At 36.5% G+C, this 24,688-nt stretch overlaps 1 protein-coding gene and 1 long non-coding RNA gene across 2 annotated transcripts in view; one reads left to right on the top strand and one right to left on the bottom strand.

Annotated features, from left to right (window-relative positions):
- LOC134657810 (transcription factor Sox-17-alpha-A) overlaps window positions 1-3,499 on the bottom strand; it is a 143,359-nt gene extending 139,860 nt beyond the window's left edge. Inside the window, exon 1 of the mRNA XM_063513377.1 lies at window positions 3,307-3,499. Coding sequence (XP_063369447.1) covers window positions 3,307-3,386 — 80 coding nt within the window. The 5' untranslated portion in view covers window positions 3,387-3,499. The remainder of the gene's footprint in view (window positions 1-3,306) is intronic.
- The window catches only part of LOC134657883 (uncharacterized), a 485,626-nt gene that overhangs the window by 49,486 nt on the left and 411,452 nt on the right, over window positions 1-24,688 (top strand). The gene's annotated exons all lie outside the window — the stretch shown is intronic.

Here is a 24,688-nt window from a genome sequence, read left to right as displayed (position 1 = left end):
TTGTAAGACGCCAAACTGGATATCAAATGATGAATCACAAGGCAAACTGACAATGGAAACGCAAGAAACAAGACGGTAAGCGAGATTGCCTTATTAATTAGGTATGTTAAACAGCGCTTATAACGACTTTTACAGCCACAAGGGGACGACAAAAAAGTACACTGGCTGGTCTAATTGCGCTCAACGCCGGCCGAAATTAAAAAGAAAAGTCCCACAGCAAGAATCCCGCCTATTTTTAAAAATGGAACCCGCCGATGATTCGTCTAATTAATAAACCAATCACGTACGGTCGCGACGCGGCGCGGCGCGGCGGGCGCGGGCGGGTGCCGGGGGATGAACGGTCGGAAATTCGAATACTATATTTTTTCTGCACTTAAAGCATTACGATGATACTTGTAATTGGCTTGACGACCAACTTAGCTCGAAATTAATTTTGATTATGTCTTTTAAAGCTTTCATAAATCAGCTAATCATCGACACACCCATATCTGATCTTTAGTAAAATATAAATTGACACTTCGAATCAGTAAACCATTTATCTTATCGAATCAATCTGTTTAAAATTAAAACTCCGATAAAAATCACAGTATGTTATGAGAGCGGCAGATTATTATGACACGGCATAATGTTTCCTTTCTGATTGAATGGACATGAATGAAGCTATTATTAACAGCACGCCCAATATTGACACCGAAAAATTACAGAAAAAAAATGCCCGAAGCCTGTGTGCCGGGAAAAAATAATCATTTATCAAATAAATGCATTCCCTGTTATGTCCTTGCGCTGCGTGATTGCAAAAACTAGTTGAATAATAAACGCTGAGGCTGGCAACACTGGGAGCCGAAGACGCCCGAAGAGCGGCGAAAGCGGGCGAAGATTAGCGAGCGTGAGTTTTTGTTTGCATCAATTGATGCGCTCGCGCTGCGCATTCGCACAATGAATAATTCAAAAATTGACATGAAATGGCGTATGGTTCTTTTTTTAAATGAAAGGTGCCCGATTGAGGACTGTAACCGTCTGACGAATTCATCGGGCAACGGCTTTTTGCGGCCCGTAATTACTGTATTACTTTATAGATTATGAAATTGATGTGGGAGCGTGATAGACTCCCGAAAGCGGCTGTCATCCACTCAGCCACTTTAAATCGCTAACAAATTCTCAGAGCAAAAAGTTCAAATTATGAACATCTAAACATCCAAGCTTGGTATCAAAACAACTTACCTGGGTGCTTACTCCTAAATCATTTTGAAAAGTTTGATATTAAATTAAGTGTGTAGCACCTGCACACACGCATTGATGTACTATAGTGTCAGATCAAAAAAACAAGAGTTTAAAATACATAAAGTAACTCAAATTCTCTCAAATTACGAGTACCTATTATAGTATAATTATGTTTACATTCCTTATTCACCTACGTGAATGATCACTCATCATGTCATAACTACTAAGAAGTGAGAATCATACGTTTACCCCAAAGTTGCACAATAAACGCAATCTTATATGTAACCAGCATCTTTGTCTGATAAGTTGAAGATAACTCAAACTAATAGGAGCAATAACCTATTATTTATTCATACATTCTATCCCGCTAATGTCTGATAACAATATTTTTTTACACACCTTAGTCTTTGTGTAGTTACTAATAGTAGATTACTCACGGTATAAGTTACTTCTAATGAGTTTTTTTATTCGTAAGTTTATACATTTTTCATATACTTATCACAACCACATGTTTAATTGTAATATGGTACCTATAAATGTCACTAAGCTGCTACATAGATATCTTCGTATAGGTGCGTATAAAGCATCAAGGATGATTACAAGAACCTCGAAGCAAAGCATTTATATAGCCAGCTATAAACATGAATTTATTGGCTAACCGCAAATAAAATCTCGCCTCTTATGACAGAAAACATAACATCCAATGCCATATTAATATTACTAACGTCATCTTACATTTAAAACAACGTACCTAATTAAATTTTGACAAATTTGAAAATGGAATGGGCGTCCGCGCGAAACCGAAGCGCGGGAAACGCCACAGACTCATCAACATAGGACGGCGATGTTGCCATGACAAAAAAATAATTAAATGCGAGTAATGCTGTTAATGATGTACCCAAGCCTGTGACCATTTCCAAGTATAAGTAATCTTGTCATCTGAATTCTGCTTTCGATTGCCCAAAAGGTCCTCGTGTGTTTTTTTGAATAAATGGCTTCATCCCTCACTAGTAAGTAGCCAGTGACTTAACTTACGATCACATGATGCCTTTTTTGTAAAGCGACACTGGCTGATTATATCATTAAGAATACAGTTACGATAATGAAAAAATATAATTAAAAAGTTATTCCTGATGAGGAAACGTGATCGGAATTGAGTTGGACCGAAAATGAAGATTCCGTGCGATTTCTGGGGAATCATGGGTACTTTAATTGTTTGTTCGAATTGTTTATTCAATTGGACGTAACACAAAAATGACAGAAATGCACCATAACGATTAAATTTATTATAAAAAGTCAAAGTCCTGTAAAGTTAAAATAAGTTTATACATTTTTGCCACAAGTAAATACTTATTCAATGTCGTAATTCAAAAGTTTTTAAATACTTCCTTAACACATAATATATCACGCTCACGGTTTATTTGAACTATACATAAAGAAGGAGAATTTGAATTAGTGACAGTCTGGACAAATAATTATGTCGCTAAAAGACGGCAAATTTAAAAACCTATGGGTTGTCTAAGTTTGTATCATTTAAACGTTTTTCTACCGACACAAACAGTGTATAATCTCATCTTACTCCTTCTACTGACCAAATATGGTTCATGTCCTATTAAAACGTAGTTTAAATATAGCTCGTGCAAAATTATGCCAAGACTGAAAGAAAAACACCGCTGTAATTAATTCACAGAAGCTATTATCCTCTAGATAAATACTAAATAGGTACCTTGATATACGTTAATCGCATTATTGTTGACGGTTTAGACTTGTAAAGTTGAAAATAGTTTTAATAACTTTGTAAAGTCAGGTCACAAAAATATCTCTAAATATAATAAAATTCGGTGTGTTGACGACGAGCTACATCCTCACGACATTCAGGCCAATTCGATCGTGCGCCTGACATCAAACTGATATTAAAATAATATTTGAATCATTTTAGTTAGCTGTCATTCGGGAGTTTATCTCGCTCTCACTTGTGCGAGCGAGACGCCTGCGACAGGTAGCTGATATGATTCAAATATCGGTTAGATGTCAGGTGCATGTTCCAATTGCCCTGATTAAATAAAAATACGGACAAGTACTTACTTGTATGATGAAAATGACATGTTGCTGTCCAAAGGCTGATCGTCTACCGATCCAGTTGTTGTCAGCATTAGGGTGTTCATTCGTGGTATAACCAGACGTATCGATGGAACACTACACTAGTTCGACGGTCGATAACTGCGTCACGGAGACGCGTTGCATCGCGTATGTCACGTCACTAGTGGCCGTCCCATGTCTGAAAAATAAAGTAAAGATTTCTTTCTCTCTGGTTTTTAAAAATGTCTCGAATTTGGTGGAAGGTTTTTCAAGGGCATGTTTAAGCCGTAGGTATATGGAATGACAAGAAAAAACAACGGAAAAACAAGAAAACACAATGCTATACGTACTTATTTTACTGTTACTGTCTGGGAAATGATAATGTCCTCTTAGTGATTTTAAACATAAACTATGTGAGATTCAAATGGATCCATTTCAAAATTGTTACATAAATCTCTGACAAATTGTTATGATAAATTAAAGAATAACATTCCCTGAGAGCAATTATATAAGTACAATCTCGTTAAGACTGTTAAGAGTCGGGTCGTGAGAAAAGTTTGTTGAATTCCGCTTGTTGCAACCCTAGATGAAATGTCGGATTCGGATGATTTATGATTAATATCTAGAGCAGCCGAATTTGATTTGCTTCCTTATTGGCTAGAAATCATAGCTTTTATGTAGGGAGAGATTTAAAACTGTTAGCACAAAAACAAAAATAACTAAGTTCTGTGTATTAGATTACTGTTGAGGTTTCATTGGTAATGTTGTTGTTTGTTATGATGTCGTTACCTCACGCGCGACCTATTTTTACAACGTTATCTATTTTTAAACCGATACAATATCCTCAAATATATATGAAATTATTTTCCGTAGCTACGAAAATAATAACTGTATAAATGTATGTAAATACTTCTTCAGCAGTACTGGTACTAAAGGTATAGTTTTGAGTTCGTGTTAATACACGTAGGTAATAGTAGGTGCAGTGTCGCTGAGCCTAAGTAAGTACCTAAAATGTGTACAAAATAATTCTAAAACTTTCCATTAATTCGGGTAATTATTTTGCTATGTTTGATGTTACAATAGCACATTATTTACTTTTAGTGCACACTCCAAGTGTGTTATTCTGGTGTTATAAGCTGTATAAACAAAAATATACGTGATATTCGTTTAAATTTAATGGTCTTTTAGACTCAAAATACATCGCGTGTTCGTAAGTCATGGCCAAGCGCTTATTACATCAGCAATCCATAACTAGTTCCATGAAAGTCGCAGTTTTTCCTTCAATCGTGTCAACCAAGAAAAAATACATCTAACATCGCACGGACCAGTATCAGATTTGAGATACCGGCCCGTGTAACCGGCTGAGCGGCCATATTGAATCTGATTGACAGCTGTCAATGTCGGCGGCCCTGCGACGCGTCGCCGCGCCTGCGCGCAGCGCTACAAAGCGCGCGTATAGAAAAAAATGCTTTTTGTCGATGGTCTAAACTTTTTCTAAGTTTTTTACGGTGTTGTGACGTGATAGTTTGCGCTGGTGGAAATGAGATTTATTTTTAATGTTGTTTCGTTCACCTAGACTTTTGTTAAGTTAAGCGAAGTTGTGTTTCATTTTGTTAAGTTAAATTGTAGAGTTCGCAATTTATAATAAAATAAGGACGATTAAATTAAATTTTAAATATTTTGACTAAATAACAAGTTATTTAGTCAAAATATTTATTCTCTGACAAAATTTATTCAGAAATTTAATTATATTTGTTTCCTACAAGGAAATCCCGTTTATAAGCTACGTAATTGTAGTCTTTTCGCTATAAGATTTTTAACACATGATATACTTCAGAGCCGCGATTTATTTGCAAGGAAATAAATAATTAATAAACGTAGAGGAAAACCACTCGATAAATTACCGTTTTATTACTTTTAATAAATAATATTTTATTGCTCGAGTGATGTCACTGTCGCACGTGTTGCGGGGAGTTTCTGTCTTTGTCACGCTCAAAACCCAAAAAGGTACCTACAGTCTGTTTCATTTGCGTAATTTCCCCTATCCTCTTATACCCCTCGCATCGGTCCAATGACGGTCCATTTCCTATAACAGTTTCTTTAAGTCTCTTGTAGTTTGGATTAATAAAAAAACAACGGGTTGCACTCCGGGAGTGCCTGCAGAAGTGAAAATTCAATGACTAGTCCAAAATGTCTGCAGCACTATGTATAATTGAGGTTAACGCCATCTAGCGTTATTTCGTCGCATTACTTGAAACCCCTAAGCACGTCACTGTTAGTACTCGAGTTATATTAATACCAGTTAGAGGGAACTCACTAGATGGCATTTAAATCAATAAATAACCGTCTTACGGTCACGTGACACCTGTTACGAGTTTATAATTTTTTCCTCACCTCAAAAAGTGCACAGCGCCGCTAAAGAAGTTTTCACTTCAAAAAATATTTTTACCGTATTTTAATAATTAGTCAACTGACATTTATATCCGTAACGAAAACAAGACCATACCTAAGATATTATTTTATTAAGGAACTTATGTTGGCGTCCGAAAGCTTTAGAGGTTTAGGATAATATGTTAACCCTTTGGGACCCATTGAAAATTCAAGATGTCGTTGAAGCTTTGATTTTTTCAGGTAAACGTACCAACGTATCGGCACTTACCACCGGGCGAGATTGTGGTCAAAATGCTTAACTATATCCAATTAAAAAAAAAGTAAAAAAAAAGTTCTGAATTACCTAAGCCAAAAAGCTGAGAAGAACACCGAAGAGTACAACTAAGATCTTAATACTGTGGATAGGCATCGGTAACACCCCATTGTCTCGTGAATGAATCAATACTATGTCTCAACCGGTGTCAATGACCTCAGGTAATATAATTCATGAAGTCTATTGAATTACCTAAATAACCTCCTGACGACCGGGTGTCAGAATTTACCAGTTTAAATGTAACTCTACCAAATTGATACAGCAAAATTGATTAGGGTCTTACGTACTACATTTAGGACGCTGGTCTTTAGGAGGTTGAATTAGCGAAGTAGTATATCGCCCTTGAAAAATTTACTTGGCGCCGTTCCGTGGAACAAGAGTTGGGTGTAGTGTAGTACCTATTGGGGATGGGGTGGGAGGAGTTTACCCAATGGTGGCGCTACTGCGCCAAAATTCCCTTTCGACCTTTTTTAAAATAAAACATCGCTGAAACATCGCTCCCGCCGCATATTAATAACAAGAAACCGCTTTAGATTTTGTGGACAAGGACTACGGACGAACGGGGTAAGTCATCTGCGAGTATAAATTTCCTTTAGAACCGCACCGCAGTATCGGCTCCAGCTCCCAGAATTTCCCGTATCCTGAAAATTCTAAAAGTCCACGACAATCTTATCACTCAAGCTTCCCAGTACCGGAGTCAGTGGATCAGTAGGTAATTAAAAAGAAAGTCCGTAAGGAATTCGTATAGGTAAGCGCATATTGCTTGCCCTAAGAGTTGGTCAAAGACGCATAGTCTTAGTAAGATGGCATATAGTCGAGAAATTGGGACGGGTTCCACCGTGGCGGGGTGGCCAAGAGATTCAAGGCGTTAGCCCGGGTTGCTAAAGACGCCGGTTCGAATCTGGCCTTCACCACTGGAGGGCTTGTCACTTTTTCTTTAATATATGACATCTATTTCAGTTTACAATTTATATATAGTAGTGTGACTACTTAAAAAACACAAATCAAAATATTTAATAAAATAATTTGATTTGTTCTCAAGGTTGTAAATTAAAAAGGAGATATCAAGATGATTAGCTTTGTCAAGGTTGGTATACTCGTACCTAAGAAACAGAGGCACGCCTCCGTGTCCCCCAAATACGAATCATTAGACTGCAAAAAACGAACTTATTAGGTTTTCAAAGTCAATGACGCCTTGGCAAAAAAATTGGTACTCAAAAAAAGAAATTTTGCATAAACGTAAACATGTCAATTACATTACTGTTTTTGTGTTTAACTATCAAATGTAGCCTGGAAACTGAGGGGTGTCTGAAGCCGATTAAAAAACTAATTAATAAGATTTTAATATAGTAGGTATAACAACATTAATTACTTATGTTAATGTTAAACCACAGAACATTATTAAAGAGATTAGAATGGCTATCGCGCGCAGTTAGTATCGGAACCGGTGTCGCCGCTCGTTCCTCTCCACATTTACTAACACTCGCGCAACGGTAGTAAAAACTTGTGTGCCTGGTGAATGGATATGCCTCCTTTAGACAGATTTGATGTCTGGCTTCTTAATCTGAAGGTTATTGTGGCGCAAAAAGGCATGTTTACTTCGTTTTCGGTCAGCGCGGGCGAGTAGCATGCGAATGTTTGCTCAAAACCGGCGGCGACACGTACCCTGGTCGCATCGCCATTCTAACTTGTTTTGTGTGTTAAACTCAACAGACAGCACTACTTTAGTAGGTACATACACAAAAACATCTACATTTTTATATTTTGATTCTCTTTTCAATCATTGGAAATCTTAAGCTAAGATATTACTAAATTCCGATTTGTACTACATATAGTCTGTCAAAGGACTGTCTCATTTCAAACATACACAGAGAGAAATACTCGGCGCGATTCGGGAAATGTATTAGAGATTCACTAGATATGAAATAGTAAAAATATGTGACGTGCCACGGCAAAAGGTATAGCAGCCGCAATAATAATGGAGCGGCGTTAATAATAGCGTAAGCGCCAACCGCCATAAGGTACACTTTGCCGTGGAACGTCACATATCTTTACTATTTCATATCTAGTGAATCTCTAATTCATTTCCCGAATCGCGCCGACTGTCTTTGTCGGACACTAGTACTAGACCCCAAAATAAAAGGATGTTTTTTTTGTTCTTATTTAAGTACTGACAATTTGTGACATCCCACGGCAAAAGGTACCTTATGGCGGTTGGCGCTTACGCTATTATTAACGCCGCTCCAATATTATTATGCTATGTTACTTTATCTGTACCTACCTAAGAATATTGCAAATTGGAAAAAAGTAACCCAACCTATCTACTAGGTACCAACCGAGACAAAAAAAACAATTGTTCTAGGTTATTATGAAATTCTCAAGGCTAAGAGGTTCACTTTTTTTCTTATGCCCTATTTTTATGCACTTACGGACAAGTTTAAGTTCCCATTATCCTTAATACAATTAAAAATGTGCATATCAAACCTACCATAGTTCAATCAGTTCATATCTCACAGCTGCGGCCCACTTTCGGTTTCATCACCTCACTGGTCACTACATCGATAAAATCTGACTTATCGACAACCCGTCACAGCACTACGCTACCACAGATAACATCTAGACAACGTGTAACTAGAATTCCTATTATACCTTTTTTACCATAGAAGGTAGGATCCTATAGCAGTGGTATACGCGTGCCTCCGAGAGGGACAAAACATAGGCAATGCGACACTATGATTGGTCGAATTTATTTGTTGCCCACCATAACCCATACTAATTTATGGTGGGGAATAAAAAAAATGTGAGACTGTGACAAGGACAAACAAGAATAGCGCTTTCGCTGCTACTCCTACTGAAAGATACATAAGACTATCCAGTTCGCTCATTTCCCCCACCCGTCATGCCTTATCCAGTTAAAATACTAGATTCATGTTTTTTACGCGGGAAAATAAATGCAGCTTGTTTTGTCTATGTTACGCTATATAACGAGACGAAGCGCTGGTGGCCTAGCGGTAAGAGCGTGCGACTTGCAATCCGGAGGTCGCGGGTTCGAAGTCGAACCCCGGCTCGTACCAATGAGTTTTTCGGAACTTATGTACGAAATATCATTTAATATTTACCAGTCGCTTTTCGGTGAAGGAAAACATCGTGAGGAAACCGGACTAATCCCAATACGGGCCTAGTTTACCCTCTGGGTTGGAAGGTCAGATGGCAGTCGCTTTCGTACAAACTAGTGCCCACGCCAATTACTGGGATTAGTTGCCAAGCGGACCCCAGGCTCCCACGAGCCGTGGCAAAATGCCGGGACAACGCGAGGAAGATGATGACGCTATATAACGAGACGTTGTATACGTCAGCAGATGTTCGTGAATAAGCTATTAATTGTGTTTTAAACAGTACAATTTTATGGTCTAGTTACAGCGTACATAATATAATTACTTACAACAGGGGCACATAAAATTTCATTGTTTTTACCTTAAATTCCGACGTTTCAGCTGAGTTGTACCAGCTGTGGTCACGGAAAGACTAAATTGATTTTTGTAATTAAATATGTGTACAAAACGTGAGAGTTTAAAGTGTTATAGGGGCACATAACTTCATAAAAAAATCTAAGAACCCCGACGCCATGAAACGGATGAACCTATATTGATAAAACATGTCAAATAACCAATGCTAGAAAAACTGCTTTAAAATAAAAAAAACAACATCCATATCGCTTTACCTGTTTAAGAGCTACGGTGTCACAGACAGACGCACACACATAGCGGTCAAACTTATATTAACACAACAAGATTATGTAATCGAGACAAATGTAATACCTACTACATACATATACATGTAGATGTTAAACTATTAATCACGGTGTCAAGGCAGACATTCGTGTTTTGATAAGCGAATAAGTACCTACAAGGAAATTAAAAACATCCGCGTAGGGCGGGGATGTATAATGTTAATGTATATTTTGTATAAACTGTAAGCCACGAACGTTGATGAAAAACTTCTGAAGTACCGTTAGACAGGTACCTATAAAAACGTAAAGTATACATGGGAATAACTGTATGATGTAACTGAGTGTAATGTTTAAAAGTCTAATACATACAATCAAGAGCTTTCAAAGGCCTGCGCACGCGGGATACGTGTGACTGTGCGCAGACGTGCGTGTTGTAATATACAGATCCTTATGAGAGACGGCACACCGCTACGCACAAGAAGCCGGTGTGCTCTTAAAATGTAGTGATTTAGTTGTCTTTGTGCTCTAAGTAGTATTTTTACTTACACCAGAAGCACTCACCCATGCGCAGTCTTATACTCTAAACAGTCTATAGTTCGGTAGTCTACCTAATCCCAATAACAGACGTCGCGTGGATTCATCAATTTGTACGAAAGTCAAGATTAAAAATAATATATCAAGATGACAATGTCATAATACTCATAATGTATTATAAAACGTAGCTCCGTACATATATGAAATTGAAAAACGTCTATTTTTAGCACCACTCATAATGTTTAACACCATGTCGCGTCGTGTCAATTTGACACTTTAGGTCGTGGCTAAAATGGCCGATGAGCGCTCAAAATCGCGATTAAGCGTCAAATGTCGGAGTTTCGACGATACGTTTAGTCACAAGACACTTATTGTTCTCATGTCAATGACTTCATGCATACCCTATGTATGTTTACAACTAAACTAGGTATGCCCTGTGACCGGCTGAGCGGAAATCCGACTTTTATTTTATTTATTTGGAAAGCAAACAGAATTAAGTGAGCAGAAGTTTTCCTTAACAGCTCTCATTAAAACATGTATAACAGAAATATACTATACTTAACTACTCTTAAGGTACTAAATGTACCTTCTTAAAGGTAGGGGAAACTGTTGTACCTTGGACATGGTTTTACCTCGGACATATGGAAATATTTTCACATTGCCACGGTTATTGAAATATTTCATTTATATTATTTGAAACGTTATTATTAAGTATAAAAAACAAGCTATCAACGAAACTTGAGAGCGGCTGGTAACAGTGGTAACTCAAGAAAAAAATTAAAATATAAAAAAGTCAGTATTTCGAACTTTACATCAAGGATGATTATTTCATGTTTTGCTAATAGATAGTAAAACTTAATATAATAAGTTAAACTTAAGTTAATTAGGTACTCGATGGTAGGATCATGAAATAGGGTGAACCCTAATCTCAATTGGAAGTGCTAATTACCAAGCTTACTTGTCCAAACAGTTGCTTTGTTGTACCTCGGACAACGAAAATAGGTTGTACCTTGGCCCGTACTTGCTACTTACTGAAAATATTTTTTTTAACTTAAGGTTTCATATTTACCGTATTTATAATTATTAGTTATATGCGTTATAAGTTACCAAGTAATCAATTTTAGAAACAATGCATAAAATGTTTTAGGCAAAATAAAAAAAATACCATTGCTAAGTATATTTTTCGAAGGTAATTGTACTAGAAAAATCTATTCAATGGCGTAAATATGCTAAAAATATCTGTGATTTCATATATAAATATTTTTTCTATGATTAAATAATAAATTAATTAATTAAAATTATCATGTCCGAGGTACAACGGGAAATGACCAAGGTACATCAGGGGTGTTGTTCCTTGGACACTTCCCTTTTTTTTTCGTTAACGTATCCCATCAAAATAAATAAACTGATCTTTAAATTTTATATCGTAATAGATAGTTTATTAATGTATCTTATAAGATTCGGATAAACAATAATTCTACAACCATTAGTTTTTTTTTCTAAAATTCATAAAAGAAAAAACTGTCCGAGGTAAAACAGCTTCCCTACTTTTTTTCTTTAAGACATTCCCTCATTCAAAATTTCAAGCTCCTATTAGACCATATTCCACGAGGGCGTAAGGCGCACAGCTATCTGATTCTGTGCTTCTACGCGAAAATGGTCTTTAGGAGACCTCTATCATTAAAGTTAAACGATTCGACATTTACAAACTATGAAAAATGTATACTCATGTGAAAAAATCGACAGGAGATGGAAATTTCAGGTTTTTTGGGGAGAAAACCAGGCTTTTGGAAAGATATTCCATTTCGCATATCGCGACCCTATCTGAAATCTCAAGTGAAACAGTTGTCCGCCGATATCATTTTCCTGCTGTTTTGCAGTTCATGGTCGTCACTCAAAATCTTTCTGCCCCATGGTTCTATGAGCAATATCCTGCCCATGACCACAGGGCGGACACGCCATACATCAAAAATGATTTGCGTTTATATGTGTGCGCGGCACGTCTGTACACGCGTCATTGAGTTTCTGACGGAATCCTGACGGAATCTCAGTAGAGCGACTTACGCACACATTCATGTCGCGGCCAGTCGCGGGCGAGGTAATCCGAGTCGGGGCGGGGCGGTGCGTGTCCGTTCTGTATGATAATACTATTACTTATTCTGTGCTATGACTACTTAAGTCTGGCAACTCTCTGATTTCCGTTCACTGTCTGAGCCATATTTTGTAATTAAATTGTGCACTTTACAACATTAAAGTACGGTAAAAATACGTAGGTATATTATTTCTGCCATATGCAGCAACGCACAAGAAACGCATTATAGCTTTTTTCTACTCCAGCACTTAAATGTGTCAATTAAATGACTGACAGTGATATCTAAAGCAATGTCATTTGAATGCTTTGTCTATAGGCTCATAAGATGACTGCTAGCAGTCATATTTCATATTTCATATTTCATATTTCATTTATTGCATAGTCATCTTATGAGTATAATACAACTGCTTTATTTTTTGTAAAGATACAAGTTCCGATCATCTTGATTGAAAGAGGTATGTTTTCATTTACAATAATAACTCTTTTTTTTTTTTAAATAATAACTCTTTTTTTTTTAAATAATAACTCTTTTTTTTTAAATAATAACTCTTTTTTTTTTAAATAATAACTCTTTTTTTTTAAATAATAACTCAATTTTTTTTAAATAATAACTCTTTTTTTTAATAATCTCTTTTTTTTAATAATAACTTTTTTTTTTTTTTTTTTTTTTGCTGCAGCTGTCATAGAAAAAGTAATGTATGCAACAGCTCATAATTGGTTCTTAAAATTCTCGGGTCTTTTTTTACAAAACTCGACTACGTCTCGTTTTGTAACTTCGACCCTTGAATTTTAAGAACCCTTATTATATCACTGTTGCATAAACTACTATTTCGCTGTATAACTTGTTCAGATATCAATCTTAATAAAATTGTTGATGCAAAAAATCAAGGTGCATCAGATAGCAATGCAATTTACCTGAGGTTCTGAATACATTAGGCGAAAACCTAGTTTTTATTCAGTAGGTACCTATCGTTGTCCAAGGTTGGGCCTAATTATGTTTTGTGCTGCTTTTATAACATAAATCTGTCCAAATGCATACAGTCAATAAAATGATTAGCTATTAGCTTAGCGCTAGGTGCTCAGCTAAAAAAATAAAAATAAAACATTAATTTATTTCAGATAATTGAGAAACAATTGAAATTGAGCTAAGAACATTATCAATCATCAATATCAATACATATTATAAAACAAAGTCCCATGCCGCGTCTGTCTGTATGTTCGTGATAAACTCAAAAACTACTGTACGGATTTTCATGGGGGTTTCACCTATTAATAGAGTGATTCTTGAGGAAGGTTTTGGTGTATAATTTGTAAACCGACTTCCCGTGCGAAGCCGGGGCGGGTCGCTAGTCATTAATAAATAAAATTCGGCGTTGCGCGTTGATGTCTTTTGACACATTGTATTTTGGATCTCATTTCACATGCCACCTACAAATCGAGTATTTTGAAATAACCATTTTTTTTTTAATTGTATATTTTGTATTTCCAGTATAGCCACAGTAATGTTAAGTGCCTATTAATTACATATGACGAAAACTTTGTACAAATGTGACAAATTCGTGTTTCGTATTTGACAGGTAATGTAGGTAAATAGCGCGATTTTCAGTAATTTTAGTTGTCAAAAGTTGACATTTGATAATTCAGGCACCACAAAACATATACGTAAAGCGCCATCTACTTCAGCAGTCTAACTTTTACGTAACACGTATTTTTTACTTTAAATCTACATAGTGTACCTAATCAATAAGTTCAATAACTCTACGATTATGCTTGTCCACAGGATGGTTTTTTTTTAAATGTACCTATATTAATTTATTAATAAATTGACCAATATTCAATGTACAACTATGTATAAGTACGTAGGTACATAACATGAAAGTTTATTCACTCGTGGCGTCACAAAATGTACAAAGTAACGTTTATTTTTATTCATTATTCAAATATAGGTGAGGGGTCAATACACGGACCTACCACGCTCATCCTATATGTCAATTTCACTTTACACTTTGTACATGTAAGTTATATTTGTTTAAACTTTATTGCACAACAAAAATTGTACAAAAGGCGAACTTAAAACTAGAAGGCATTCTCCACCAGTTAAACTTCGGGCCAAACAGATATCAAGCAGCATTTTCAATGTATGATAAATTTAATACCTATTAAAATATAAATATCTAATATGTATAATAATACTAGCGACCCGCCCCGGCTTCGCACAGATAAACAAATTATACATAAACCTTTCTCTTGAAACCTTTATCTATTAAAAACCGCATCAAAATCCGTTGCGTAGTTTTAAAGATCTGTCTGTCCCTATGTATGCACATAGGGACAGACAGACAGCGGGAAGCGACTTTGTACTACTGATGATGATAGTAATGTCATATGTCATACATATATGATTTGTATTTGACTGAAGCGCTACCTACCCTGGCGCACATTGACACATGCCTGACACTGACACATTTCTGTAGGTACATTGCCGAGTCGATAAGTGAGAACCGTATGTAGATATAGCAATGTAAGGCGATATGCCATTGCAAGGTGACAATACTGACAATGTGAAGCTGGGGCCGGGGGCCTGTTTCACCAAGCTGACAATTGACATCTGACACTGACAATTTCCTGTCCATTTCCGGGTACATAAGTAACGACGGTACCTAGCGTCAATATTTAGGTACTTGTTGGACCAGCAATGTACGGCGTGTCGTCTCTGCAGGGTGACAATTGTCACACGGCCTGGTGGATATGAGACAGTAATTATAGTTGGTCAAACCAATTTGTCAGTCAGTAAGAGCAAGGAAAACTATACTCATCCTTTTCTTTTGGGTGCTAGTACTGGTGTAAGACAAAGATAGTATGTTTCTCTCTGTCTATGTTTGAAATGAGACAGTGCTTCGACAAGCTATATTTAACAGTTAACTTGTCTGTCTGTCAAATCGTATGAAAATAGGAGTCCAGAAGAGTTCATATTATGTTTCCCTAGCCGTGTATTGTCGTCGCTTTAACCTTTTGGACGCCAATGACCGATATATCCGCACCGTAGGTTCAACGCCAAAGACCGATTAATCGGTCACAGACCACAGAGCAACATCGACCTACTGTATATACATAAAGTTGAACTTCAGTTTTGACACTTCAATGATGTGGTGTCTGAGTGACAGCTTTTGTGTTTGACACGGCGTGGAAAAGGTTAACTTCCCCCGGTCTGTGGTGTGTCACTACTGTCACTTTGCAATGGGACATTCCACACAAAGGTCTACGACGTTAAGCGTATGGCAGCTATCTTAATAACCTGCAGAAATCTGTATTTTATATCGTGTAATTTAAAGCAAGTTATCAAACGTTTTATCATGCCAAATATCCCAGTCTTAGCTTTGTCAGAAGTGTTAACAAAATAGCGTCATGTACCGATTTTTCTACAATGAAAAAGGGATGATTATATTGATAGTTTTTTTCTTCTTATTTACTCACACATTGGGTTTGCCAGACTATACCTACCTACTTATAAATATTACTGTTTCACTCTAGCAATTATCTGTCATCTGCTCTTGCAAGACTCGCCACTCTCAACTCGTGATTGATCTAGTCTAGTGTTGTGAATAACGCTCATTTTGAGGCTTAAAGACTCGAACCCTTAAGACTCTCGAGGCTTAACGCCTCAAAGGCTGCAAAGACGATTTCTTACATCCATACGCGTAAAATAAATAAATACAATTCTATATGTCGAGTCCTCAAGACTTACGACTCTTGAGGGCTCGAGTCTTTAAGCCTAAAAATAAGCGTTATACACAACACTGGATTGATCCCGTGTCATCCGTCTGGTGACTGTACCTTTGTCAGAAGGTGTGAAGGTGTGAGAGGGGGCCTAGCTAAGATTGTCATCTTAGCTAGGCCCCCTTGCAGAAAACGAAGCGAAACGTTATTCTCTATCACTCTTCCATATTAGTGCGATAGAGACAAATAGCGTTTCATTTCGTTTCTCTCCGAACGATTGTCATTCTGGCTAGGCCCGTGAGGAGTAGAAATTATATTGCACAATAAGTCCATGAGTTACAAAATATGAACTCATTCAGGTATGTCGCCACTACTTCTGTTTTACAGATATGCGGTCCAGGAATGTAATTCTCAACAACATAATTATCATCTGTCTGTCTGTTACCTCTTCACGCTTAAACCGCTAAAGCGATTTAGATGAAATTTGGTGTGGAGATAGTTTGAGACCCGAGTAAGGATTTAGGATAGTTTTTATCAATCGTCCTAATCATTCCACGCAAATGAAGTTGACGCAGAATTGAATTGGACACTTTCTACTACCCGCTGCTAAAAGGGACAAGGAAGCAACATATCTCTGTCCCTCTCAGCATAAAAAGTCATTAGAAAGGTTAATATAGGCTGCGTATTGATGGCCTCTCCAAACTACGATAATCGCATGCGATTTACAATACATTGCGGCATTTGATCTATCAATTGAATTTGTTACTCCTACTTAGCCAGCAATTATCTAGAATCGAATGCGATTTGTTGTAAGTAGAGTCCAGACGAGCTGGGCAAATCGACCGATTTCATCAGGAAAATAACTGGCGCCGATCTCATCTAGCGTCCACACGTACACAATTTAATCACCAATTTGCATTCCATAGATACTAACTTCGAAAATTGGAATTTTTGTGTCCGCACCTGCTGATTTGATCGGGGAATCAAATTGGCGTTTGCGTCCGCACGGCCCGATTCGATCGGACAATTTCATCAGATTGGCGAAATATTGTCTCGTCTGGACTCCACTGTAACGTCTGTAGAAGCCTCATACAGATTTTTGTTTCGTTGCACGCAAGTTTTTGGACGAGTGCCGACGGCGAATGAAACGCAGACGTTTCAAATCTTAGTTTTACATATAATAATAGATAGTTAACTATGTTCAATATTTACTTTAAGCATATTGCTTATCTTTAAATCTTGAATCCTCTAATGATGTCGTATTAAGATTTTATCGACAAACATATTGATTGCGCTATCTATTACTAGTGATCTATCAAATATGTACGCGACGCACTTATAACCAATAATTTAAATTAAAGTTATTGATGTTGTAATTGTGTTTTGTTTAAAATATAGTAAATTATCTGAAATGGTATAAATACTTGTTTAAATACGTTCGATTATGTTATCACTAAATCAGACGTTAACATTTATATAATAATCTATAATTTTACGCTTAAGTTGGCGGAAAAGGGCAATAAGAAAATTTAACTTTATCAAATGGCGTTACGAAAACTATTAAAAGTGAACGCAATGAGGTTTCCTAATTGGAACACTTGTGTTTAATTGTTATTGGGAAATTTATTTTTATCCATTAATTATTGTTTAAGCAACAAATGGGCTTATCTCATGAGGTTGCAAGAATTTACTGTTGGCTCCTCGACTATTTGTTTGTGAACTATTTTTTATATTGAAAGATATAATTAGTGCACTTATTTTAATTATGTTAATTCAATTATTTGTCTATTTATTTTTATAAATAATTAGTACAAACCTGTCCGTATATTATAATGAGAAAGTCACTTTAGTCTCAAACACACACAAATCCACTTAAAATGTAAAATCACAAAGTTTCATAAAATCTAAAATTCATTTACTTAACCCAAAGGTGAGCGCGAATTGAACTTTAACCACTCAGTTGTCAACTTGTCACAATAAATTTCAAACTGGCTATCACAAATCACAAAAACGGTCTAATTCTAATCATAACACACACGAGAGTCTGAATACGAATCTAACGGATTCGAGGTGTCCCGAGTTCGAAATTTGAAATTTGAATTCGAATTTCGAACGTTGCGCGGCGCTGCGCGGGACACGAGCGACTGGCGGCGCACGCGGCTCAGACGGGGGCTTGCGCTGAACGCAGGTGTCGCCAACCTTTTCCTGATGCGCAGTTTTAGCGACACTAGTGTGAGACAGTTTTATTGCAGCTAATTTAATTTCAGTCGCATTGCGCATCGTATATATGCGTGTTTTTTTATGGTATAGGAAAATGCATGAGCGGTGGAATTATTGACTTAAATTTAAGTGTCCACCAGTCACACACAGTAATGTAGATTAATATCTATTTCATATCTTCTTAACTAAGAGTATATCATTTTATAGTCTACCATTTGTTATTTTGTTTTGGAAAAATGTTATGACTCGTTTTATTAGTTACTTTTCTGATTTACTTAATCATTTTATAAGGCTCTAATAATTCATGAAAAGGTTAATATAAATTAAAATGCTAAATTGCTCACAATTTATTATTTTAACATTTAAACGAAACCTGCCATAAATATACTATGAGTACATGTATTAAATTCATATGAATTATAGTTTGCCCAGTTATGGGTGTCACGAATTCACGATAATATAGTAAAAGAAATTTCAAAAATGTGGGTAGGCGCAAAAAAGTCTTTCAAGCATTCCTTGACCCCATCTTTATTAAATGGAAATGATCAACAATACCTAGCCAAACTATAGTTATAAGTTTTAAGTAGGTAGGTATTTGAAATAGAAGACCATGAAAGTTGTGACCGCAAATAGCTACCTACACTATTAAACATTAATCTTATTCTTCAAGTACTTAATTAAATGAATAGTTAATCAAAATATACGACGACACCTTTTACCATAAATAAATAATTAAAATATTAATGAACAACACATCAACAGTTTATTACCCCTGTAAAAACCTGTTAAGTCAGCAAATGTACGCACCAAGAGTATAAAGCACAAACACAAAAATATAGCCATCCACCTCACTAGTACCACAAGCAATACCAGTTTAGAAAGGGACAGCAGTACTGTTACAGGTGATTTCATACTGATCTTACTTATTCCAAACAACATCCAAACATCCTAAGTCCAATCACCTTGACGCAAACAATTTTAAAGCGTATTTTAAGTGACGTAGAGCTTATTTTATGTTACGCTCATCTCTACTTTAAGAGCTGAGAGCAACAGATAGTTAAACACTCTGAGATACTATTGGAAAGTAGTCTAAAAGCTTTCAAGTCTATCTTAAACCCCTTTCTTAAGCCAAATAAATACCTAAAATCAAATTTCCAATAGAAAAATCGATTGAAAATTAAAAATCCGAATAAGATGCGCACGCGTCGGACAGTGGACACGTCTGATTAGCTATGAAACTGCATCTTCGCTTCGTCTCGCTCGTTCACGTCATTTAAGCCTGCGTTAGAGCGAAATAACACTACGTTTACCATGGACCAGTGAAGGGACGTTCCCAATAATTTCGGTAGGAGGAAATTGTAGTTTACGTACATAGCGGTCGGTTTTTATGTTATTTATCGGTCCGGTTATCTTATTTGCCGGCCGGTTTTTTTTTATGGTAATAAATAGTGCGAGTTAATTGATCTATTGCTTGAAGAGTACTTAATAAGATAATCCAGTTTGTTAACAACGTCTTACCGAGTTCCTAAGCTTTTATTATTTGTTGAAAACATCTTTTGAAATGCGAGTTATTTGCACTTACTTTTTTAAAAGAGCTTGTTTATTCAGAGACCATACTTTAATACCAGAGACCGTACTTACTTTTTTGAAGTGAAAACTTCTTTAGCGACGCTGTCCACTTTTTGAGGTGGGGAAAAAATGTTAAACTCGCGACAGATCACGTGACCTGATCGAAAAACTGTTACAATGTCATCGAGTTTTTCTTTATTGATTTAAATGCCATCTAGTGAGTTTCCCTCTAACTGGTATTAATATAACTCGAGTACTAACAGTGATGTGCTTAGGGGTTTCAAGTAATGCGACGAAATAACGCTAGATGGCGTTAACCTCAATTATACAGACATTTTGCACTAGTCATTGAGTTTTTTTTCTTGAATACCTACGATGATTAATAACATAACCGTACTTATATGACCATTTTATACTAGATGCCTTTGATCAGTGATCATCATAGTTATAGGTAAAGTGTCATTCTATGGAACTTGCTAACTATATAAACAAAAGTCACTTAGTAAGTTCATATTTTTTGACAGTTTCAATATGGCGGTTTGTTTACATAGCAAGTTCCATAGAATGAGACTTTACAATATTTTAAATGTATTTTTCTTTTCCGTTTGCTTCTTTGTAACTTAATCACACGCATTAACGGTTCATCAGATTTAAGTGAAAATACGTATACTTAGTATTAAATAAGTTTTATAACGTTAGCGAATGTCTCCGTTTCAGCTTCAGCAAAAATGCTTTCGTAAGTAGGTATGTCCGAATATTCTCCTCTACAGGTCGCAATTCTCAACCGATTCTCGTGTAATTTTATGAGCAGGTTCAATGGTTAAATAGATTAGGTTTTGGAAATTTTCCAAAATGGCGGAGATTTATTTTTAAGTTACGCAGCTGGTCTACAGCTGAAACAGCCAATATTTTTTCCCAATTCCAAGGTCCCATAATAAAAGTAAGTAGCTCTATCTAGCTAGTAGAATCGAACTCCCACAGTCAAGGTAGCTGAAACTCTGAAACTAATACGGATGAAATCTGTCAGCTGTCAATAGTGACATTTGAGGTTCAGACATGTAACTGTTAACAGCTAACAGATCAAATCCATAACAGTTTCAGAACAGGAATAAAAAACTAAAATCAGAATCGCGCCCCAGGATTAATGTAGGTATTTATTCCTAATTATAAACATCTGCGATGTCACTTGGCATTACGGGCGATTTTTCAGCAAATAGGCTTTACATTTCTGTAATATGTTAGTACAGTAGAACCTCCCTAACTTAAACCTTGATAACATAAAAACCTCTATAACATAAAATGTTGTGTTCCCTTCCCCTCACAGCCAAAAACCTTTTTATCTTAAAGTACAAAACCTCTACAACTTAAAGGAATAATTTGACGACCTCCTTAACTTAAAGCATTTATAAGACTATTCTCAAAACAAAAGGTTCTGTTAAGGAATTTATTTTTATTGCGCTCACGTGTTGACCAGATTGCTAAAAGGGTAAATTGTACAATTATTGTTTATGTTTGAATTCGTCGAAGCTCTACCTGATGTCTAAGTACGGTAACTTGTTTGAGTCATTTATTTTATAAAGAGCCCTCCGGCGTAGTTATGAAAACGAAACTCTGTAAGTAAAAATATGACCCAATGGAAACTCCCTAACTTAAACCCTTAGTAAGTTAAAAACTCTATAACTCAAAGTTTTTAACGTTTCCCTTGGAGGCTTGGACTTTAAGTTATCGAGGTCCTACTGTAGTTGCATTTCTTTTATTTATTTATCTTTTCTAAGTTAGGGTTTTTTACAATATGAATACAAAAGTTACAAAACAATAAAAAATACATATAAACATATTATAAAAAAACCTAACCTAGGGTGCCGCCGGCAGCGGGGCAGGGCCCAAGCTGCCGGTGGTCAGGGCCGCAGAGAGAGGAACCGGCGGACTATCCGCGCCGTGTCCAAGATCACCGCCTTCTGCATCTGGCCCTTGATCCAACCGTAGTTGCATTATTTTTAAGATTATCATAATCATATCTGGGAGACCGAGCTTTACTCGGAAAAAATAAAATCTCAAAAATGCGCGTTTTCCAAGATATATTAACACCTAGCTAGATCGATTTTTCGCCCCTGAAAATCCTCATATAGCAAAATTTCACCCCCGAAATATATATACTTAGAAAAATTGCTCTTTTAAAGGTACCTATAAGATTTATAATGTATTGGTTACCCAGGTAGGTATACTGGCTATTTTTCATGTAGGTACTGTGTGAAAGTAGAGCCCTTGAGGCATAGGTTATTAGGTACACTACGCGCAGGTTTGTTTTAATTTGACAGTTATACCTATGTATATATTTGTCTACAGGTACTAAAATGTATCCATGCATAGGTATTTTAAGTATATAGGTGAACATCTGCGAAGTCACTCGCACGCTACGAGCGATTTTTCAGCGAACAGACTTTACCTTTTTGTAATTTTGCAGTAGGTAGTTGAATTTTTTTAAATCTATTTCAGTTTATTATTTTTACGATTAATTATAATATTTATAATGTAGCAGTGGTTACCCTCACTGTTACCTTACTTAGGTTAAAGTAGAGCCCTTGAGGCCTATAATATGCAGGATTCTTTTTATAAATTTGAAAGTTATATTATGTATTTATTTGTCTATACTAAAATGTATGCATAGTAAGTACCTAAGGTATTTATGTAAACATCTGCGATGTCACTCGCGCATTATGGGTGATTTTCCACTTTCTCGAGCCCTGAGCAAGTGAGCACGCGCACGCATTACTGCACACCCGCACGCAGATGTGGTTAAAGGTAAGAACCTCAGACTTTTGCGAACATTATGATGGGATAGGCGCCATTTTATTTAGAGTTGTACAGTTTTTTACTAATCTAAACTCTAGCTAAGGAATTGCGTATCCCGTACAGCATCCTCATCATATGGTAGCCTAAAGTGTTAACGTAGGCGGTATACTATTTTATCGTTATATTAATTACCTTTTGGAAATGAATAAAATCGACTTATAAATTAGATTACCTATGAGTGAATTGGCATAATAAAAATTATTTTCTTTAAAGCTTGCTTTAAGCAATGCTAGAATAGGTACTTATATTAGTAGTAAAGTTAGGTAGGTATGTGGTTACCTAAAAACCCCATGAAGCATGAAGATCAGTAGAATTTTCACCTAGTTTGGTATGTTCATCAATCAGATGAGATTAAATATATTTTTTATGAAATTAAACTTCAATGAAGCATAAATAGTTAAATACGGTTACATATGTAGGTAGTATATGTATACTACCTTAGAGCGTTTAGAGGCTGTATATGTATACAGCCTCTAAACGCAACATGTTTCAGTGAGCCTGGGCTCATTTAAACGATGTGAACTCGCTTGCGAGTTTCATTACATTGAGGGTTTTGATCGGTCGGTTGAATTGGGCGTAACCAACAATCCGCAATGTAACTAAAATCGCATGCGAGTTCGCGCGCCGTCTAAATCATCCCTAACGGCCATATTCGAACTTTAAGATACGTCAAATACTAGAGATTCAATCAATCTTTGGGTAATATGGCTCCATCGATACTGTCGATGATTTCGCCAACGTCGAAGTGGATCCCTCGTGGGATCGAATTAATATTATTTGTAATAAATAAACTTCAGCCAGTGTACGGTATATAAAATTATAAAATTATGGCCTCTAGGGCTCTAGCCAGCCACGGTTAGAGGTAGAAATACCAAATGCTCGTAGAGCACGACGTTGTTCGGTTGTATTATGAGCTCTTGTAAGGCGATAGCTGGACTTTACAAGGGCCACGTGGGGCTACCTGGCGTTGACGCCAGAATGGCGATTAAACTCGTATCAAGATTAATTCTTCATTATCCGCACACTTCCATATTAGTTTACTGTATAATAAGCTATCAGTATTACACTTTAAACAACATTAATGGGCAAAAACAAAGAAATTAATCACGACCCGATGTGACCAAGATGGCGGTCGACAAGAAGCCCCCTACTAGAGATTGAAACGATATGGAATGGATATGTCAGTGTCAAACAAGTGTCAAAAGTGACGCGTTTGTTTGAAGAAACGTCACTTTTGACACTTGTTTGACACTGACATATCCATTCCATATCGTTTCAATCTCTAGTATTTAACGTATATTAAAGTTCGAATATGGCCGTAGTCACCGTTTCCAACGAATTGCCAATGCATCGTGGCAATGTGCCCAACATAACACAATCAAGATGTTATCTAGGGCGTGGCTGACAAGTCGAATTTTCACACTCGTCTTCACCCGATACGTCCCGCGGATATGAAATCGAAACATCGCTTCAGCTGAGAAAGTTTACTTAGGGCCCGATTCCGATTTTGAACTAGACATCTATTAGATGTCTATTAGACATCACCAAGATACGACAACGATATGTTTAAGATCTTGCCTGTCAAATTTGACATTTTTGCGATTCTGGAGATACTCTTGAACGATTTCCACAACTTCCACAAGATATTATTACGATATTTTAACGTAAAAGTGACATTTGTTGCCCGAATTGAGCTGCAAAAGAAAACTACATATTTGAAATCTAAACTACAACGTATCTAGTACCTACATATCGTATCGTTCTCTAGTCTAGAACGGAACTTGTTTTCCGAATATCGCGGTTACATGCTAACTCACATTTATAGACGGGTCTATCGCGAACTTATTTTATTACCTTTATTTACCGACGTTCACTTACACACACACGTACCTACACTTACAGGACGTACAATTTTATCATTTCGCTGGGACATCAGTTAGCCACGACCACGACCAGTGAAACCTGTGTC

The sequence above is a fragment of the Cydia amplana genome, chromosome 21 (genome assembly GCF_948474715.1).
Source record: "Cydia amplana chromosome 21, ilCydAmpl1.1, whole genome shotgun sequence".
In the NCBI taxonomy this organism is placed as follows: Eukaryota; Metazoa; Arthropoda; class Insecta; order Lepidoptera; family Tortricidae; genus Cydia; species Cydia amplana.
This window is presented reverse-complemented; position numbering and strand designations above follow the sequence as displayed.